Source organism: Corvus cornix, chromosome 14, assembly GCF_000738735.6.
Source record: "Corvus cornix cornix isolate S_Up_H32 chromosome 14, ASM73873v5, whole genome shotgun sequence".
NCBI lineage: Eukaryota > Metazoa > Chordata > Aves > Passeriformes > Corvidae > Corvus > Corvus cornix.
The window spans coordinates 10491471-10513204 of NC_046344.1; the positions used below are offsets into that span (position 1 = coordinate 10491471).

The 21734-nt window shown below is 42.3% G+C and overlaps 1 protein-coding gene across 1 annotated transcript; it reads left to right on the forward strand.

The window, feature by feature from the left end:
* Positions 1–567: 567 nt before the first annotated feature.
* EMP2 (epithelial membrane protein 2) lies at positions 568–21322 on the forward strand. The gene is made up of 5 exons (XM_039560693.1): positions 568–739; positions 14538–14649; positions 16666–16759; positions 18092–18238; positions 18803–21322. Exons 2-5 carry the CDS (start codon positions 14572–14574, stop codon positions 18985–18987), a joined length of 504 nt encoding a protein of 167 aa, XP_039416627.1. The 5' UTR covers positions 568–739; positions 14538–14571; the 3' UTR covers positions 18988–21322.
* The last annotated feature ends 412 nt before the right edge of the window (positions 21323–21734 follow it).

The window sequence follows — 21734 nt, forward strand, 5'->3', positions numbered from 1 at the left end:
CTACCCGGCCCCCTCCCCGGGACAGACTGCCCGCCGGAGCTCTCCCCGGCTGCTTTGGGAACCGCAGCTGCCTTCCCCCGCTACAGCTCCCGTGAGAGGGCTCCGCCCTGGGCCTCGCCCTGTCTTTCCCGGGAAAAAGCTGTCGCCCAGCTACCGTGGAGCAGCCACCGTCCGCCCCTTGCCCGCAGTGCGCTGCCGCCCCTCGCTGTGCGCGGCTCCCCGGGACGGGGCCCCGCCGCCTGCCGCGCTCGGCACGGAGCGGTCACTCCTCCGGCAGGGTCAGCCGAGACGGAAGGCGGGGGCCGCCCGGGGAGCGGGACGAGCGCCCGGCCGCTGGCATCCCGTGCGCCGGGCCCACCCCGCTCTGTTCGGGGGCCGGCGGGGGTAGCGCTGCGGGGACCGGCCCCGGCCGCGGGGGACGGCGGGCCGAGCGCCCCCGGGGAGGGCCGGGCGGCGGCGCGCCTGGATGCCCGCCCGCCGCCGAGTGGGAACGGGCGGGGAAAGTTTCTCCTGTGCGCGCCCCGTCTGTCCCTCCCTCCGCGCCCGCACACTCTCGCAGACACACACACACACACTCACACCCCTCTCCCGCCGCCAGCGGCCGGGGGGCACTTTTGAAAGCCCTCCTGGTTCCACACCCAGCCGCCGCTGACATCATTCCCGCAGGAGGGCGGGCGGAGGCACCGCCGCCGCCGCCAGACGGTCGCAGCCCCGGAGAGCTGCCCGCCGGCCCGCGCCCGTGAGTAGCCTCGGCCGGGCGGGGGGCGCGGGGGGAGCGGGGCGGCGGCGAGGGGAGCGGGCAGCGTCGCCGGCTAGGGGAGGAAGAACCGCCAGAAGGGGGGAAAAATAAAAAGCACGCGTTTGTTTACTACGAAGCACATTTCATTTCGGTGGCCGCGGTGTCGCTGGGCTGGCCGGGGAGAGCGGTCCCGCTCCCGTCGAGTCCCGGCCCCGCTCCCTCGCTCCGGGCGTCGGGGCGCGGGACGGGGCGGGCCGAGGGGCTCCTCGCCAGTGAGTCTGGGCTGGGCCAAGCCAGTAGAAAGTTCGCGCTCTCCACGGGATGGTTCATTTCTGTTCTTTTCTGTAATCGACTCTCAGCGGAGTTCGCGTGTGTTGCAGTAACGTTGTAGCAGCTCCTGGCAGCTCCCGCCCTCCCCGCGCAGTGGAAGGAAAATATACTTAGATGTAATTCAGTGCAGATTTCGGTTTATGACGTTTTTGCCAGCATTAAACGTTTTTCCACTTGAGTCGAACTGCAGTTCCACTCACTGGTGGTTTTTATCCGTATGTAATGCCCCACTCACACCGGGGAGGTTGTGTGCCAGATACTGGACAGGCAGCTCTCAGTAACGTGGGTTGTCTGCAATATTGAGTATTGAATTTGAGAGGTCACCTCCTTGTTTGGACATTTCTAGGAAGAGCAGTGCACTGCTGTCCGCTCCTCAGCAGACTTACCCAGGGCTTGCTCTTACTCACAGAATGCTGCCATCAAGAAACCTGCAGTTCAGCCTCTCTGTTCATTTCTTGGCAGGAGTACATTGTTCACACGGTGCAGGAAGGTATTTTTTTTTTCCTCCCAGTATGTAAATGATCAGTAGTTATTGCAGTATAGCATCTTAGAAGTATTTTCTGACTTGATACAGGGCTGTGAAGAAACTCACTGAATAGCTGTGAAATCCACACTGAATTTTGTTGGAGTTTTCTTTAGGAACTTTGGAAGTAAACAGCTATGGTTGGCTCATCATCAGAAAAACGAAAAGTTGCTCTTTCTCTTAATTTACTTTCATATGTACTGTATGTACTCTGTACATACTGTGCTGGTGTGTTAACTGTATAAAATAAGCCTTCTCACCTGCCTGAGTAGATGTTTTCTCTGTCAAATAAAAATAGTCTATAATGACTCCTTCACCCAGACCTGCTTTCAGATACTGAAGGCTTTGCTTTCCATGTAATTCAGGAAAGAGCTGTGAGGCTGGACTGCTGGGGCTGAGGTGCCAGGTGGCTGCAGATGTGGGCAGGCAGGAATCCACACAAGTGGTAGGGGACTATTGGGCACGAGTTTTCCTGGGGGGAGAAACGGGAATTGCAGTTTGCTGGGGAGTCCTGCTACATTTTTGTAAGAGCGTGTGTGACAAATGCCATCCTAAGGAATGCAGCTGGGGTACAGGTACTTGCCACAGCTGGCGAAATCAAAGTGGGAGTGGAAACAAAGACACATGGTAAACATGGCCACCAAAAGCTGATAGAGTTTATTCAGCATAAGATTTAAGGAGTTCACCTTTGATTCAAAGACATTGAAAGAAGGAACTCTTGCTGTTCTCTGAATCTCTTTGTGAACTTGTAGAGTTGAGTTAGGAAATAGATTGTTGGGATACCTAAGATTCATCCTCCGTGCTGAATAAAGATGTGTACAGATTGTATCACACCAGCTGCGTGGCTGACAGGGATGTTACCAGGTAGCTGTCTGCCCAGCCAGGAATCCAGGAATTGCTCTGTCAATAGCCGCCAACATTAACTGGAGCTGAAATGCAGCAATACCATGAAGACTCTTAGAAGGTGATCAGTTTCTTGTTAATATGCTCATTTGGGAAGGAAAATGGTGTGATAATTTCAGATAAAAACAACATACAGTCAGTAGACAAGACACTACTGGTGGTGTATTCTTTATTTGTGGTCTGGAAAGACTTCTATTGTAAACACACAAACAATGTTGATTATGCTGTGGATTTGCCAGTGAGGAAAAAGAGTGAGTTTTATTTGGTTACACAGATTTAAAACCTTGTTAATAAAGGAAGTTGTTCAACAGACTGAGCAGGTCAAGACTGAAGGCTGCTGCAACATTATTATCTTAGACAAAGATTCTGTCTCAGTTCATAGATGCTGGAGTTATTGTTGCTGGCCCACATTGCTTAGAAGAAATGAACATCTCCATCTTGCACCCACTTTCAGTTAATGCACTTGACCCCTCTTGATTTATTAGCATCTCTTGCTTCACAGTTGCCTTATGTCTTTCTCTTACTTCCATTATTATGGCTTTTATTTTTTTTTGTCTTGTTTGTCTCAAGGTTGTTTCCCATCTCAGGTTTGACATTCCTTCAGCGATTAGAAGACTGTTGTACTCATGAGTCCCATGTGGTTATTTAGAGAAGCAAGACCTTCCTCTACTTTTGCTAAGTATATTAGGTGTAGGCTGTCTCCTTTCGTAATGGTGTTTCCCTGTCCATTTAAAAATTAGATCAATGGCAGCACAAGGAGACTCTTCCCTTTTCACCTCAGGGGCTTGAATATGTTTTGGTTTTCCACTGGCACTTCACGTTTTATTTGTGTCTTGATTATCATGTAAGACATGACACCCCCACATAAATCAGGACAAGAATGCGTTTAATTAAAGAGATAAGTAGGTCTCTGGGGACCGGATCTTTTATATTGCTAGCTGTCAGATGTACTTTCCAGGTCCTCCTCCATGTTCCTGTTGGAAGAAGACCCAGCAGAATGAGGCACTGTGTTATACAGGAACTAATAAGAAAGAGATTTGCTCTGAAGTGAACCAAACACTGTATATAAAATCCATGTGATACTTCAGCACAGCCAAATTTGAAAGTAGAAAGGAATGCACAGATTTTATTGAAATCACATTGGTCTCAGAGGGAATGCAGGGGAAACGTAAGCACAGTGCTAAGGAATTCCATTCATGGAGCTGTTCAGTGTTTGTTAGGGTTTGTTTGTTTTTTGGATGCTCAAAGCAAACCATGATCTTTGCAGTGGAGCTTCAGTTTTTGCTGTTTTTTTTTGTTGAAAACTTTATTGTTTTAGAGAGTAGATAATTTTGTAAAATATATCTCAAAATGTCAGGTGATGCTTATGACTTCATTAGGAAGGTAAGCATCATAATTATTAGAAAATATATCTTCCTGGGTAGGACTCAAGAGAAAGCCTGATGGCCCGAACTCATCCATCAAAGGAACTATTATTTCTCCACTGAATGGGGAAAATGTAATTACACCTTTTTGTTTTGCCGATGAAGTTTCATGGGCAGGCTTAATGATGGTATGTGCATGCCAGGTGAAGCCTCATAATTTGGGTGTGACCTTAAAATACAACCCTCTGGCTGTGTAGAGATCTTCACAGGAGTCTGTAGGTGGAGCAGAAAGTGGACTGACTCAAATACCCCTTAGAGATAGCTATAGGATATATATTTATGGTTTGCTTCACTGATTCTTAAACACTGTGCTATGTTTGGAATTGCATGGGCTGCAAACAGCCAAGGTGGGCAGTATGAACACTCCCATGGGTGTTTAATGCAGGTGTTTAGTGTCCTGAAATAGATCAAAATTCTGGCCTTCTTCCAGACAGAAAGAGACCTTCCAAAGGCCCTGGATGTCTCTGCTGAGGTTCATGTGCTGCCAGGTGGGCTATGCACACTCACCTACTCTCCAGGGCTTGCAGTGCTCAATTCACAGAAGCAACAAACCCGCTGCTTAGTTCAAAGGCAGAAACAAAACCAAGTTCAGAGACTGCAGAACAGTCTGTGAAGAACTGAAGGGCTCTGGTTGAGCCTGCCCATCTGTCAGGGTGCTTGGTGTGCCCTTACCTGGCACTGTGTCTGTGCAGTGACCCAGGCACTGTCCAGCCTGGTCAAGATGCAGCTGTGGGGTAGAGCAAAGTGACCCAAGGGCTGAGGGGACTGAGCTGTTCCCATACAGCAGCCAGTGTAGAAGAGCTGTGCACTGAGTGTGCTCAAACAAGGGATAGAAATCTTCCTACCTGGACTTGTAGAGTCCACATGGCAACTTTATTGCACTGATTACAAATTACAGTGTAAAAATTGCATTCTGGAGATAGGCTGAGTATTAAATATAATCCTGTGCTACAATGTTGCTGTCAAACAAAGTAGTAGTAGTTGTGGAGAGTTTGAGCTTTTTATTTTATAACCAACTGTTGTACCACCAATAGAAATGTGTTTTCACACTCTTGATAGATGATGTGTAAACTCTGAAATAACTAAAAACAAAATTTCTCAACACAGAGCTAGTCAAAGCCAAATCAAAACAAGCAGTTTGAAAATTTTACAACAGTGAACGCAACACATTTAATTGCTAGCAATTTCCACAGAGCATCTGCCAAAGTTAAAACAATATCAGCTTTTATTTCTACAGAATTAAACACATTGCTTTCAATCTGGAAAGACAGACCTTTTCTGCCTTTGTTTGTTGGTTAATTAGGTGGAACATCATAAATCACTTGAGCTGTTCTGTTGTATCTGGAATAATCTCTGGATAAGCAGCAGTCTGTAGTCAGTAGAGCCCAGGGTCTGAGATTTGCTCAGAACTATTTTAATGTGTAGTCAATGCTGCAGGTGTGCTTTTTTTTTTTTTTTTTCCCTTTTCATTGACTCAGACTGAGGACACATTTTATCTGTCAACCTGATACAGAGATCTGGTATTTTACTTGGTCTGTCACTCCCTGCCCTGCCACGGTATTGAACAGGGACGACCTCGACACTGAAATGTGGCCACATAGTGATTAAGCAGGGGTGAGGCCAGGCCACACCTCAGTTCAGCTGTTTGTTTCAGGAGCAGGTTCCCGGGGGAGTTCTCATAGCTTGAATAGCTTATCAGAACAGTCCCGTGTCACTGTCCAGCTCCATGGAGCCACTGCTTCCCTGAGCCAGAGGCAGGGCTGTCCCAGCAGGCTGCAAAGGGCTCTGTGGCTCCTGACCACTGCCCTGGAGGGCTGACAGGCAGTGGTGGCCCTTAGGCTACCCTCAGACAAGGGGCACAGGCCGTGCTTGCTCTTGGAAGCTTTGCCGCCCACCTGAGAAACAAATCGTCCCTCCAAGCTGGCTGTGTGTCATCGTGATCACCATGGTGTTACTGTGCTGGGCAACAGCCAGCACTGCTCCCAGCACTGCCTGCAGCCCTTGGAGCACGGCAGAGAATTCAGCAGTGCCAAGGGCATGGGTATCATGCAAAAGCCTGTTGTGAACACAGAGACCTCAATGAAGTTGTTGAGAGGCTTCACAGGAGAGCAGAGCTGCAGGGTCCTCTCAGGACACCGTGTCTGTCGCCCTGCTAGCACTGTCCCTGCATCACAGAAATACTTTCTTGTGGAGATGGTTCTCTTTTTTCTGTGCTGTGGTGATTGTAAGGCTGTTCCAGAATGTGACAGCTCTAAGAGTTGTAATTTACATCCTAAATGTGCTCACACCTGATTCATAGCCATTTATTTTCATCTCTAAGTTAAACAGTTCTTTTTCCTTCCATGTGTTTGCCTTGACCTGCAAGCATACCCCCATTCTGTCTTGATCTTTTAAAATGAACAAGTCAGAACGAGAAGTTCTTGTCTTGTTAAGCTTAGGAAAACAAGCTTTAAGTACTTTTAGACCCGCTTGATTGTTATGAAGGCTTTAATGTACACCACAGCTTTGTTTATATTGAAGTGGTATCTGGTGCACAACAAGCAAACTGGCTGAACAGAGAGGATGCAGTGAACACCTGAAATGCTGTGTGCTTTCTTTCATTTTCTAAGAATACAGTTAAGCTCTACGCATACATACTTCAAGTTACAAACATTTTGTAACATGTTTTGCACATGCCTTTGTGAAAGCTGACAGAATACATTTATGTTTTGTAAGAAACCAGAAAGTGCAGTATACAAGCAGTTACTTCTCTCAGATTACTGCTGGGTTTTCTCAAACAATATGTGCCCTTTGAGAACCGATCTCTTGATCCATGGGGTGTCTTTGATTAAAGACTGTTTGTTATGTTTGTTAGCATTTGCCAAAGGCATGTGATGCTCAGTGTAAACTGAAGGTGGAAGAGTGGACTGCTATGATGGGAATCAGGCATTAATTGCAACCCTTTTGGGTGTTATTTAGTAATTTGGCAGCCTACCTTACACCACTGTGGGTTGTGTTGGGATTAGATGCAGATATAGAACATCTTAAATATGAGATTATTATTATCTAGTATTAAAGTACAGTTACAAGAAAAAGTGCTTTAGGGAAACAGAAGAATGTGTAAAAGATTTACTTTTGAGGAAGGTGTGGTTTGTGCTGCTGGAGGAGGAAAAACATTCTCTTTCTGCTGACCACATAAAACCCTGTGGTCAGTTTTGAGAAGATGAAGTCTTAAAGACTTTCATTCAAATATGTCTGTCTGTGTAGGCAGCTGACTTATGTACCTGCTAAATTGTCTTCTCAGCATATAGTGGCTGGTAGTCTCTTCAGGTTTTGCTGGAGCATTTGAATACATCTATCTTGAAGTTTTTAAGCTTCAGGCTATATTTTAGGATTTTCAGGTAAGATGTCACAAGGCTCATTTTCCCTGTAAGTGACACTTCCCCACCCTACAACAGGGCATTGTGTTCCTGCTTTCCCATAGGTTCTGCTGGTTTCCTTCTGCTGAGTCTGCCCACAAAGGCTTCATGGCACAATGACTTTCCTCTGCAGTGCACACGGCAGGGCCATAGTGAAAGGAGTGGTAGGGCAAGTCTAAACGCAGCCCAAACTTGTTTGCAAATAAATGACTGACAGAGTTACTGAAGTGGCAGCAATGCTGGCATCCCTAGGTCAAAACTTTATTAAAAGCATTCCTAAGAAATTAGAATCATCAGCTTCTTTGGGTCTTCATACTCAAAGCTAGCATGTTGCATTTTTGCTGCAATTTGTTTCTTGGTTTTGTTTGGAAACATATGGAACAACAGGGTTATAATTTCCTAGACTTTGGAGTTCTGGCTTGGTAGCATAGCTCTAATGAGGAGGACAGGGTGAGAAGGGAAGAAATCTGGAGAAGATCTGCCAGACCCACCTGTAATCACAGTCTCTCTCACTTTTGGTAACTAGGTGGGGTTTCTGAAGTGGAGACCAGATTTATTGTTCATGAAGTTGCTTGAGAAAGAGCTGAAAGGCTGCTTGAGCATCACCTCACCCACAGGTGATAGGGAGGCCAAGAACACAAGCTTGTTCACTCTAAGTTTGCTGTTGCTCAGGCAGTCCCACCAGTACCAGCAGGATGGACAGACATCCAAACACCGTAAAACCAGAAAGTTGTATTAAGCTATAGATGCACATTTGTATTAGTTGTGGTGCTTACAAAGAGCAGACCTCAGGGCTTTGGTTGCAAGGCAAGATTTTCTGGAATAAAATAGATAAAAGCTAGGTCATGCCATGTCTTGCAAATTTGTCTCTGAGCCCCTGTATTTCACTATCAAAACACAACAAGTTGACTGCTGTAATTGTGCTGGAGGTTGCTGGGTCTTAACATAGCCTGCTGCAAGGGCACCAATAAATCTAGATCTGATAGGATGACCCTACTTTCATTTTCTGCCATTGTGTTAAAAAAGCCATAAATATTCTAATTCAAATAGAACTCTAGGAAGAGTGTGGATTAATTTTTTGCTGTATTGATTTTTTTTTTTTTGCCTTCATACAGTGGTTGAGTGCAGGGAACATAGATTCATTTCCTTCTGATTTCCTTGCTTTGTGAGGAAGGACTTTGAAAAGCAGGTGGAAGTGTAAGTGACAATCTCTTCTCCTTCCACATAAAATAGGTAGCACGAAGAGCTGTGGGCTTGAGTGTGTTCTCAGTTCAGCAAGCAAAAAGAGCTGATGGTCTCTGTGCCATTGAGGGGCTCACAGGACACTTAGCCCTCTTGATTCCAAAGCCAGCATCAAGCAGGGACCTGAAATTTTATTTCATGTAGAACACACATTGTTCTTCATGCTTAGCTTCATACCAGGAAGAAATTGGGTGGGAGCCATCTGCTGTGTAGACTGTTAACTCGTACTTTGCATTTCCCTCCTGGGTCCCCATTCAGTATTGTAGAGGTGTAGTCAGAGCCATCCAGTGCTTCTTGGAGGTCTCTAACTGGCTGCAGAGACTGGTTGAAGGAGGACATTGCGTTTCTGTATTGACTGTTAGCTGGGTGACACCTGAGCATGAAAACAGGTCACAATCTGAATGTACCCTTGAACATGAAGAGTGTTGGTGTTCCCAACTGTTAAATTAACTCAGACAGAGGAAATAAAGAAACTGGAGTAAGTTGTTTCAACTGGTGTAATTATTCTCTTGGTATTACATTTCCTGATTTTCTCGTCCTTTATGTTGTTTGATATTTAGTCATCAGAGGATTGTTAAAATCCTCAAAGCTCTTGCTGGCATGGGAGAAAGTCTGCTGTATTCAGACTTCACTTTTGGTTCCAGTTCTGAGAATCACACAAGAAAAACAGAACCCTTCATACTTGATTAAAAAAAAATAGAAGAAAGTTAACAGTATCACTCTGTTCTTTATAAACCAGGGAATTTTATGCAAGTTTAGAGACAATGGTCCAGGCAAAATGTGAGCCAACTTCTGAGTTCTCTGTCATGAGACACCATGAGATGTGGCACAAGAACTCTGAGCAAAACATGTAAATCCAAACAACTTATGATGCATCACAAGATGACAGACTTCTCATGCTACAACCATACAGACTTTTTCTTCTAAATTCACATAGTCAGACTTAATTATAGCACTGAGGGGCAGAAGAATTGATAATTAAGGTTTGCTTTGATTCAGTTTTATACCAGTGACCTCAAGAAAGTTCAGCTGAACTGAATGCTTATTGATGGCCCAAAGACCTGCTGTTCTAGTTGCAGTGAAACATCTCAGTGCGGAGAGCTGCAGGTACCATAACTTGTTTAGCAGGATCCTCTACCCCTTGTTTTAGGTGTGTCTTTTCAGCACACTAAATGTGGGTGTTGAGCAGTCTGCACACCCCCAGCCTTGGTCTGTGCAGAGTAGGAGCTGTTCTGCACAGATTTCACAGTGTTTCTAAGAGTATGAACCAGGATTGTCTGTGTGGAAGTTTTCTCATACATGGGCTCAGATGAAGATGATTAAAAAACCCTGACTTGATCTTAGGGAGTGAGGGCAGCAGCCAGTGTAGTAAGCTCCAGCCTTCCCAATGCACATGAGCTCAGGATAAACATACGTATGTGTTTCACTGGTTGCAAAAATCAAGTATGCACAAACATGAGAAACAGCCTGGCAGCAGAGCTGAACTGCATGGGAGGAAAGGAAAGCTTCTGTTGTGGAGATGGTATCTGGGTTGGAAAGCAGTGATAAAACTTCTGTTAAGAACTGTCAAAGACTATTTTCATTTTTGGTTGCTTGCTGTACTAAGCAGCAGAAAAACCTTAAATAGTCATGTTTCTTTGTACTGATGGACATTAAAGGCGAATTTTATCCTAAAGTTAAACTGAGGCTTTTCTGCAGGGGATGTGTTTGTGTGTGTGATTTGACATAGGGAGACAGTCCAGTTTTGAAATGTGTTTGCTTGCGACAGTACAGAAATGTTGGAAACCCTGGCCTAGATACCTTATTTTGCTGCGCAGTTCTGTGATGGTTGTAGTGTCTTATCTTGTATAAAGGTACTTGTCTCTGCATGTCCAGGAGATTATAGCAGAGGCCTTTCTTAGCCTCTTCTTCTAAAGCTCATTGGGCTTGGCAATGAGCCATGGCAAGTGTAAACTACTGCTTCCAAAAGTCTGCATTACTGAAAAGATTCGAGAGAAGTGTGGCTGCTGCATTTATCCTCCCAGTGCAACATGGAGCAGCACTGGAGCATTACCCAGAAACAATTCTTCTGCACTAATTGAAAAAAATATGTGTTGTTACTATAACTGGCTTTCTGTTTTCAGTGTGTTTTGTGCAAGTATCCTGCAACTTAACAGCATCTGTGGGAAACCTTATTACCACAACAAATCTGGATGTGTTCAGTGGGATTCCTGTAACTTACTCTTTCTGGATCCAGTGGCAGTCTGCATTTGTAGCTCAGCAGTACCTGTACATTTCTGCCTTACACCGTACCTTGTGAAGTGGTATTAAATGCTGAGGCTTGCAATTGAAGGAATTCATGTTGACATCCAACGTCATCCTTACTATAACCCCCGAATCTGTTTTTAATGACACATGTGATGAGCTAAGTCAAATACTATGTTCTCTTTGTCAGAGCTTTGCTGGAGATTAGTACAGGGAGGTTCCTGAAATAGCTACAGATTGACAGGAGAACTGAGCTGGAAGGGGCCTGTGAAGGTCTCTAGTGCAGACTCTGGCTCCAAGCAGGGGGTTAGATCAGGACGTTCTGGGCCTTGCTTCAGTCAAGTCAGGAAGATGTCCAAGAATGGAGATCCCACAACCTCATGGGCCCTGTTCCAGTACTTAATCATGCTCATTGAATATAATTAATACTTTTTTCACAATTGGAATATTTTTTGTTGCAACTTGTAACTGTTGCCTGTAGTCTTTTCATCACACACTTCTGAGAAGAGTGGCTCCATCATTGTAACTGTACTGTGTCCAAAAATATTTTCTCATATATGTGTGTGTGTGTGTGTTTAAAAACTATTAAAAGAATTCAAGCCACTTTGGGGAATGGTGAACAGTATCTGTTGCATCATCCCAGTCTTCATCAATGCCTAAAGGCAGTGTACTTAAAAATCATGAACACCTTGACCTGAGAGCATAGTGTGTTTCAACTGCAAATGAGAGAAGGTGAGAAATCACTCTGCCCAGGAAACAGTTCATGGTAAATAAGAAAAGGAGTACAGCCAGTGTGCAGAATAACAAAGTGTTTGATTGGTAATACATTAGTAGAGTAAGACTTCTGAACATTAATGCAAACAGTGCTCTGTAACTATGTCCAGAGGTTTCCAGGCAGGCTGTCCTCAGAGGATCGGGGAAGGAAGAGCTTCTTGCTGAGGGAGTGGAAGAATCTTGAGTCTTCACAGTAAGCTTTTGAATTCCAGCCTTGTGTAGAATGGACAAGGACTAGTAGTTGTCTCTGGGAGATGAAATCCAGAATTTCTGCCTAGAGAGGGGTGCAGATAATGTAGTAGCATCTGTGATGTTGCTGGCTGCATCTTGGAAGAGGGGAGCTGCTCTTTGCTTCCTGCCCACAAATCACAGAGAGTTTCTCTGGAAAACTCTCCTCCCTTCATTATTCCTTGTGCAGGCTGGGATGAACCACAGAAACTCCTTGGTCTTCATGGGAAGGGAAAGTTTGTAGGAGTGATTGAGGTCTGTGCACTTCTGGGATCCTGCTCCAGATGACAGACTGGATAACAGTTCTTCTTGACTTTTCCTCGTATTAATTACTTGGAAATGGTCTGTCTCCTTCCTTTCCCCAGTGTATTTCATTCCTGTATCCATGTGTCATTGTTGTAGCACTGTGTGCACAGAAGTTGTAGCAGCTCATGAAGGGAGCAGTTGCCAGCAAGTCAGGAGGAGGTATCTAAAGATGGTTGTTAGGAAGGGTCTTCGTAACAGAAACATCAGACCTTTCTTACTGTTTTGTTGTTGTTGTTGTTTTTGGTTTTGGTTTTTTTTTTGCAAAGACAAAACAAGAATCTCTTTCCATTAATCTTGGCTTTATTTGGGTAAAAAAAAAAAATGTCTTCTCCTCACCAGCCATACAGGTTTATCTGTCCTGTCTGAAACACTTCTCTTTATGGCTGAAAACAGTAAAACTAAAACATTTACTTGACTGAAGAGAAAGTGGATTCTTCTGCACTGGCAAGTCTTGCTTTTGCAAGATTGGTTTTAATTAGATTGCATTTTTTGGTCTTACTTTATGATACTTCATGTAATAAGATGAAATTGTATTGTTATTCTTAAAATAATACCGAGTACAATTTGGTTCTCTCTCCTTATATGGCAGATGATTGTTGCATTATTGAATGCTTAGATACCATCTGTGCAAGAAATGAAAAAGAAAAAGCCAGCCACAAGACAAGAGGGTCCTGTGCAAAAACTGGTACATATCACAACGAAAATATTTTGATGTGACATTATACAAACCCACAAAATATCTTCTTTTCCTTTTTCCTTCCTTTCAGTCAAGCAAGGCTCAATAGAGAGCCATGAATGACATTTCTAGAAGCAGAACTGCATTCACAGGACCTGGAGTCATACTGTAGAATCAACTCATTGGAGGAAATTGCCAATTTCTGTCCTTTGTTGTGGCTGAGAAGGCAAAGTTTAACAGAGAGGAAATGGGAAGGAATACACACTTGAGTAGATGCTTTTCCTATTTCAGGGTTGACTTGGCTTTCCCATTCAGTCATTCCAATTAGATACGGATATAAGGCTGTCCACTTACTTTTCCCAAAAGCACTTTAATGCTGTTTGCCTTTGAGCTTGTTATAACGCTGTACTGCAGTACAGAGATGGAGATGCAGAGGATTAGTCTGGAACTCCTGGTCTCTATTCACTGAGTTATTATGCTGTCAATTATCTTTTTGTTAAAGTTTTGCAGAGTAGTTATTATTTGCCCTGATGAGAGTGCCAGTGGAGCTGCTTTAAAAATGCTGTCCGAGTAGTCCTTTTATTTGGCTAAATTATTCATGTGGTTCATGATTCCAGTAACTGGCAGTAGGAGAGAGTGGGTTAGACATGAAAAAAATCATGGAAGTCTTAAAAAAAACCTCATAGCTGCCCTTTCTTCTAGATATTTACTGTGTTATGTGAGTGGTATCATTTGACATCATAGAATGTGTCCAAAGCAAAGGCAAGGCAGAAATATGCATTAATGTACTGATGAGTGATAACATGCAGATGATGTACAGAATGGTGCACCTTAACTGCAAAGATCTGCAAGACTGCAGATTCCTTATAGCACATATTAATTTGCGAGAATCTCTGTCCAAGAGGGAATAGATATGTCAAGCAATTGCATTTTTCTGAGTATTAGTAGCAGCAGTTTTCCCTAAACTATTTGTTATGTGCCCACAGATTTCCTGGGGATTCCAGTTAAATACAATTTCTGATTCTCTTGTACATGAGAATGTATTTTTTTCCACGTGAGATGTGACATTGTAGTAAGTGGGTTAAATAAGGTATGAAGGTAATAGGTAGCCTACAGAGAGTATTAAGTGACTGAACATAAAATAACTCACTGGATTATTATGTGACTAACAGGTTTGATCAGCCCTACCATTGGGAGCAATATATTGAAGAAAATGGTAGTCCTTAGTCATTATTCAATGGATAAAACTTACAACTGTATGAACAAAGGATGTGAGACCTAAGGTACAACATAGGTGTTACTAAATGTAGGAGGTAGTTCTTGATGCACTTAATTTTGTTCTACAAGCATCCTTTTGAAATCTGGTCCTTCCTTCTTTGGAAGGATGGTTGAAACAAGATCCTTACTACAGTCAGTGGAAATTCTAGCATCACTACACATGAGGCTGTAATTTGAAAAGCACTTCTGTCAAAGCCAACATGAAGGAGTTTTCCATCCTTGCTGGAGAAGCACACAGAATGAAACTTCTTTATGTGTTTATTCACGGCAGCCATCATGCTGGAAGGTTGCAAAATGCATCTCTTGGCTTCATTTCAAGTTGTGATTCATTTTAACAGCCGTGATGCCAGCTAAGTATCTCTGGAAATGGAACATGTGCATCTGATGTTCCTGTCTCTAACAGCACCATAACTGCAGGTTGATCCACTGACAGCTTTTAAAGATTGTTCATATACTTTCTTATGTTCAACAGATTTATCTCAGCCTAAAGCCTCCCCAGAGCAAGGATGTTGATTCTCCTGGCCTTCATTATTGTGTTTCACATAACCTCAGCAGCGCTGCTGTTCATCTCAACTATTGACAATGTAAGTGTCATTTCTTCTTGTTTTCTCTCAAACACACAGGGATTTCTTTACTTCATAAATTGAGTTTTTCTTCTGTATCTTCAGCTTGCTTTCTGAGAGGACCTAAGTTTGTTAGGCACACTGGTGTTCTTAGAGCTTTCTATAACAAAGGTGGATAAGGCTATCCATGCATATGCCATATATTTGTATGGCATCATGTTGTAAGCTCAAGGCATGCAGCAGATCCTCTCCCCTGGGAGAGACTTGGCCAGGGAGGATATTTACAGGGTAGCCCTGGGGACATGGTTCAGCTGGATATGAGGGAGAGAGGGGGGGAAAATCCACTGTCCTTTTGTGTCAAGTACATGAAGTCAAACAGCTGATGATTAATGTGTGGGGATAATTTTAGTCAAGGTGTGCTTTGCCTCACAAGTGTCTGTCCCAGATGCCCAGTTAAATCATGAGAGACACCATGAAGGTGTTTGTGTCCATTAAGTTGAAGCAGTTTCAGCACAAAGTTTTAGAATATTTTATGTTGCATTATTTTCAAATTTCCATTTTATTTTTGTGATCAGAAAAAATTTACCCTCCAATATTTATATCTAACTTTTAATGGAATTTTCCATTTTCCAAAACAGTCCACTATCCTGATCAGTAGTCTGTGCATTGAAATCTGTCTATGAGGTCTGATGTATGTACAGGCTTTTGATATTAAAAAATTTGCTCCTGAAAATACTGTTTAGTGAAGACTATGCTCTAAGTGAAATGATGTGTTACCCACAACTTTTTATTGCAAAATTGTACAAACTCAGATGTTACATTTTAGTCAGCTGGTTGATTGTTCCATGGAAGTAGGTCATTATTTGAGCACTAGAGCAGGTTGTCTTACGCTGCTCCCTTGAATATTTAGAAAGCAAAGACAGTAGACAAAGCAACTTACTCTTAGTTCAAATCTGCTACGCACAAACCAAATTATTGCAAAAGTAAAACCCTATGCACTCTGCTTTGTGTCATTAGCTACTTTTGAACAATTAAAACCTTTATCCATGCAACCATCTTCTATTAGAATTGATATTATGTATCTATATATTATATAGAGTTCAGAGATGAAAAATAATATATTAACTTGAACTGTAAAACCCAAACGAATGGCATCCTGAGAAAGTAAATATTTTTGTTGAAACACAGTGTTCCTTTTATCCATATGCCTACTACCATAATATATTATAGTTTTTACTGCAGTATTGTTTGCAAAGCTGCACAGTAAGCTCTGAGGCTTCTGGAATATCTATTTAAGCAGCAGATCCTACCAGGAATCGTACTTAAGTGTCATATTTTTTGCAGCTCTAGTCAAAACGAAGGCCTGGGTAGCTATTGGAATGGGAATGGGTTTCCTGAGGAAATGCCACTTGTGGAGACCTTGTCATTTTCCAGGCTACTGTAAAAATCTGTTCAGACACTGTAGTACCATCTTGCCTTGAATGTTAAAACCTCAGGGGGATCTTAATTTGTCACCAGCCATTACCAGACAGATGCCACAGTGTACCTCAGCACAGCTGCATTGCATTGTGATTAATCACTTTGGTGGCAGGAACCAGGACATCTATAAGGGACTTCTGTTCCACAGGTGATGCTATTTCCTGCAAATTAGCACATGCTTTACCTTCAGAGAGGTGTGCATCCTAAACAGGGTCTGGGTGAACAAAGCACACTCTGTCTAGGTGTCTCAAGGAGTGAGCAATCACTATCCAAAATTTCTGACCAAATAGTGGAAATCCCTTGTGCTTTGGGATGTTTAAGATTCCCTTACCTACTTCACAGAGGTCTAAAATGAGAATGACTTGGGGGTAATTATATAACCTTTATTCCAAACTGCCACGAGATCTCACATTTCATTTGAGTGGTTAAGTATCCAAAAATGAACAGAAAATTGTTCCAGCTGATTTACCTGATCAGTAGACACTTGGACAATGAAGGAGTTTTGTGGGTTTTGTTTGGTTTTTTTCCTTGTAAGAGTCCTTTACTTTTATTTTGCAGGCCTGGTGGGTGGGAGATAACTTTTCTACAGATGTCTGGAGAATGTGTGCCACGAATACGAGCATCTGTATGGCTATCACTGATGAATTCAATGGTGAGTGTCTTTCCATGCCTGTGTCTATGTTCCTTCAGCAGATGTGGTGAAACTGCTATGAAATTTGCAAGGACAGTTATATAATTCTTTGAAAATCTCTGCATGTTCTAACTAGGCAGGTCTTTTAAAAACTTTAATACTGGTTTTCATTTTGGAAAGACAATTGTTCTAACAGTTTCTGTGAGAGGAAAGCAGAAGGAACTGTCATGTGCACTTAAGAGACCAGTGCAAGAGAGTAAATGCAAACAACTAACAATGAGTGCTAACGAGTTCTTAAAAAATTAGATAGGTAACAACAGTGAAGTCATCTGAAGTGAGAGAATTTGCCTCAGAATTGAACTAAAGAACCTGAGATTACTGACTGTGTACAAGAACGGGGGAAAAAGTGGAAGAAAACACAAGCTGCAGTTTTTACAAAGAGGTCTTAATATACAGCCTAGTGTAATATCCTGCTTTACAAAAATTGGAAGTATTCTCAAATGTTCTATTTATTTCTCGACATTCAGTCTGTGTGTACATTAAAGAGCTACATAATTTGAAGAACTGTGTACCCATGAAGTAATTTTATTTTCCAAGCGTCAGGTTGGTTTAGGGCCTGTAATGTGCAGTGAGCCGATCCACTCCACACAGGGTATCTCAGCTAACACGGATTTAAGGGTTTGCATTTGTTCTCTGTATTACTGTGTGTCCATTGCAGTCAGGTACCCACCCTGGGGAGATGAGGGGGATGGCTGAGGTGTGCCTGCTGCTCCCAGGGCTCCTGCCTGCAGCATGGCTGTGCTGGAGGAGAGGAGCCATGGGAGCTCAGCTGTGTGACACAGCTCGGGACTGCGAAGTTACACAGAGCAGCTGCACATGGTTAAAAATGTATTGGATACTTCAGCTCCCAGTTACAGTGAAGTAACTGACAGGATGAAAAGCCTGAATGAGAGGAACCTTTTGTGCCAAGGGTAGATATCCTGTCTGGTTACATCCTCCTGGACAGAGCTGTCTCCAGGTCTGGTGAAGGGCTGGGGTCTCCATTTGGAAGCTGTTTGGGATAGCTGGTGGTTTCACTGTGCTTCTAGGACATCGATGGCAGCAAAGGATGTGGTGTGGCAGAAGTAGTCTCTTCAGTATTCTCATTCAGTTTGATGAGAAGCTTTTAGAAGTCTAAACCACTGGCTGCATTAATACCAAGGAAGCAGAAGAGGACCAGCCTCTGCAATGCACACACAACTGCTTTGCTGCATCTACTGAACTGCTCACACAACACAGCTCTGCCCCTTTACTCCTTGCAGGAGTAGGCAAAGAGAGAAACTATTTTTAATCAAGGCTGCTTTGCTTTTGCAGAGTATCAGTCAATTCAGGCTGTTCAAGCTGCCATGATCCTGTCTACGATTCTCTGTTGTGTGGCATTTCTGGTTTTCATTCTTCAACTCTTCCGTCTAAAGCAAGGAGAAAGATTTGTGCTAACCTCTATCATCCAGCTCCTGTCATGTGAGTGATTTTTCAACACTTTTGACTTTAATGATGTTTTCGTGAAAGTAGGAAAGGGGGAAAAGGTTTCAAAAAGAATGAGCTGCTTGAGAACTCTGTAGTGCTCTTGAGGCCATATCTTATCCTTCATATTTAAACTGTTCCATTCTGTAATATTTAGGCAGGTAAAACATGGATGTCATCACTGTTCAGAAAAAAGTAATTTTAACTTTGAAGGGAAAGAATTTGAGGTTCTGAACTTCTTGTACACATTAAATAACTCTGTAATCGTTACAGGCAAGTACTCACTTTGTTTTTTGTCAGACTTTAAAACTAACCAGATGTTCAGAATCATTTTCTGTTCACTGCAAATGACATAGATACACAACAGCACTTCAAACTTAAAGCATGCTAAAGAAACTGAAAATGTCTTGAAATGCTTCCGGGTTAGTTTGAAGATGGAAAACGAGTGTCTGCAAAGAAAGGACATTGGTGGGAGCAGCTGACAGAAGAGAGACAGTGAATAGTTGTGTGTATTGATAATATTTTAAGGTGCTAACCTTTATTATTTTCTTCCTCCTGCAGGTCTGTGTGTTATGATTGCAGCTTCCATTTACACAGACAGGCATGAAGAACTGCACCAGAGCCGTGGATATGGAATGGAAGTTTCCAAAGGCCAATATGGCTATTCCTTCGTCTTAGCCTGGATTGCGTTTGCCTTTACCCTGATCAGTGGAGTGATGTACTTAGTATTAAGGAAGCGTAAATAAATGTCAGCATCTAGTTATTTCTGTCACTGCAATACAAAACCAAATTCCAGTAACCATTTTGTATATAATCATTTACATGGTTTTGTAGTAAAGGTATTGTTTCTCTAAAAACGTACTGTGTTCTTGATATGAAACAGAATTTAAAAAAAAAAAAAAAAGAAGGCAGGTGAAGTGAAATGCCTGGCACCTCCAGGTCAGGGGTTGGAGCAAGATAGAGCCAAGTTATTTCTTTTAAATATTTCATCATCATAAATGGTTTTCCTTTACTAAACAGTTTGTTCCTGGCCTCTAGTAGATTCCAAATAAAGCCCATGCAAATTAATTTGTAAGCAATATACTAACTATATTCCTGGACCAGATCTACCCCTTTGAAATATGTTAAATATAAGGGTATGTAAAAAACGAGGCCCAAATCACAATGAAAAAGCAAACAATTATAAAGCCCAAAGCTGCACTCAGAGCGTCTGTCCTGGCGCAGGACCAGTGTTCTGCTCTTTATAATGTGCAGTAAATGTCATCAAGTTTTTATTAAAACCACTTGCTTTGCAAAAGTAAACAAGTCCTTTTTGTACTCCAGCAAATGTTTCTCTTGATTGTCTTTCCCATTTAATTTAAGCACACAGAGCCTTTGGTGGGAGCACTTATCAGCCAATTCCCTGTTCAGCTTGGGCTCAGCACAGCTGGGGCAGTGAGGAACTGCCCCACTCCAGTCCCGAATCCCTTCAGCTTAGCCTTGGGCAGCCTTTCTGGGAGGGAGAAAAGGGAAACAAAAACACATTCCTGTGCCTACATCTGCAGATTTCTAAGCAGACTGGTGATCAAACAATGCCAAATGCAGGTTTTTGCAGCCAAACTCAACATGTTTATTACACTGGGCTTTTATCACGTAGTGATTTCAGGGTTAATGTGTCCTGTACAAAAGCATTCCGAGTCTGCCCATTAGGAAATTGGCCTTAAAAAAATGAATTTTAAATTCCTTTCTGGACTTTACTGGAACTAAACACTGCTACTAAACAAATCAGAATGCAATTACTATGCTTATGAATTCCAGGATAGGTTTTCAGGATAACATAACTTGGTGGTTTTTATTTTTCAGTAGTTTTGTGAGCTAAATCTTTTGCTGTAATACCAGGCTTAACTGCTCAGCAGTGTAATACTGGCTTTGGCTGATGGTGATATTGGAGTTTGGAGATCAATGTGGAGAATGAATGAAGTGGCCTGGTTAGTCACAGCTTTGATGCTTAAGTGCAGATTTGACTTTTGAAAAGCTCTTAACCATTTATTTATTTATTTCAGTATATTCACTACAGCTGGCTCAATACACAGGCAGTAAAAAAGTAAATAGGTTTTAAATGAGGTATTACACTTAAAGTGGAGTAAGTTCAGTATCATAAGGTAGTGTAACTACTGAAGTTAATACTTACTACAGCAGTTGATGTCTAATGTAGTCAGATAATGAAATTTTATCTGATTTCTTCAGATTTATCCTTGATTTATTACAAAGTAGAAGTTCAGGTGCACAGCTTTTTAGGAACTGTCTCCAACATGAGCGATGGGTCATATATTCCATCTTCATTCCTTCAACATCCTGAAATGCTTTGGCATGTACTGCTTGTCTTTTGGGAGCAAAGAAAGCCCAGTAAGACTATTAAAAAATTAGGATGAGCAGCAGGACATCACAGTAAAAGTAGTAACAATAGTAAAAAACCCAAATCAGTTTGAAGAAAAGGCATTCTCCCCAGTCTAGCATGATGCTAGTATTTTGTCAGGTGTTTTTCCTCTTAGTGGGGGTGCTCTGAATTTCAAGAATTATTACCCTACTTTTTAAAAAAGTGTTTCTATAGTTTGCTGAATACATTTCAGGTTCAAAACCTGAGTTTTTGCTAGCAAGCAGAATTTGTCTTAAACAAATAGATGCAGTTTTAATGATGAAAGTAGATAGACTGTTAACTAGGCATTTTGCTACATTTGTTAAACCATGAAAAAATAAGGGAAATTCTTAAACAAATATGGATTAAAGCTCTAATATCTTGAGGACACTCCTGAAAAATTCTAAGTTAAGCTTTTATGCCACTGACTTGCAGAGATGGCTTCAGTTTCTTGCCTTGATAATGCTCAGGTCATTTATACAGCAAATACTTAAAATAAAGATGTAGATGCACATGAACACATAGTTTAATTCCACAGTAAAAGCTCTGTCCCTTTATAATAAAGTGAAAAGCACACACACAACAAACACTGATGCACAACACCTCCACTTGTGTACAAACACCAGCACATGCATGATGCCGCATGGAACAGATGGGAATGTTCTGCACAGCAAGTGAACAAATACCAAACCAGTCTGAACTAGAGTTTGAGCAGGACAAACATATTTTAGGGTTTTTTTCTACCTTATATGCCTTTAAAATATACCATTTCCTATACTCTATATATTCTGAGAATGTACATGAAAATAAAGTTAAAACAAATTCTTGTGCTGTAATAGCAAACTCAATACATTTAGCAATCTGACCTTGTCTTTAAGCTTGGGATATATTTACACAATGTTGAATGAGAAATAGTTGAGTATTTGTGTGAACAGGTAAAATTAAATTCTTCCTGCCTGTACTAGAACCACAAGCTGATTATTTTTGTCCTTTGTTGAAGACCTTTCAGGGTAACCAGAGAAAATATTAGTGTATTGAATTTTTAAATGTATGGTGTCAAAAGAAGGTCTTGAGTAATGCAAGATCCACTGATGCTCT

Bases quoted from the DNA above. Each gene is read 5' to 3' on its own strand.
- EMP2 (XM_039560693.1), top strand. From the start codon at position 14,572: ATGTTGATTCTCCTGGCCTTCATTATTGTGTTTCACATAACCTCAGCA. The intron at 14,650-16,665 runs GTAAGTGTCATT...TTTATTTTGCAG, and splicing joins TCATCTCAACTATTGACAAT to GCCTGGTGGGTGGGAGATAA. The intron at 18,239-18,802 runs GTGAGTGATTTT...TTCCTCCTGCAG, and splicing joins TATCATCCAGCTCCTGTCAT to GTCTGTGTGTTATGATTGCA.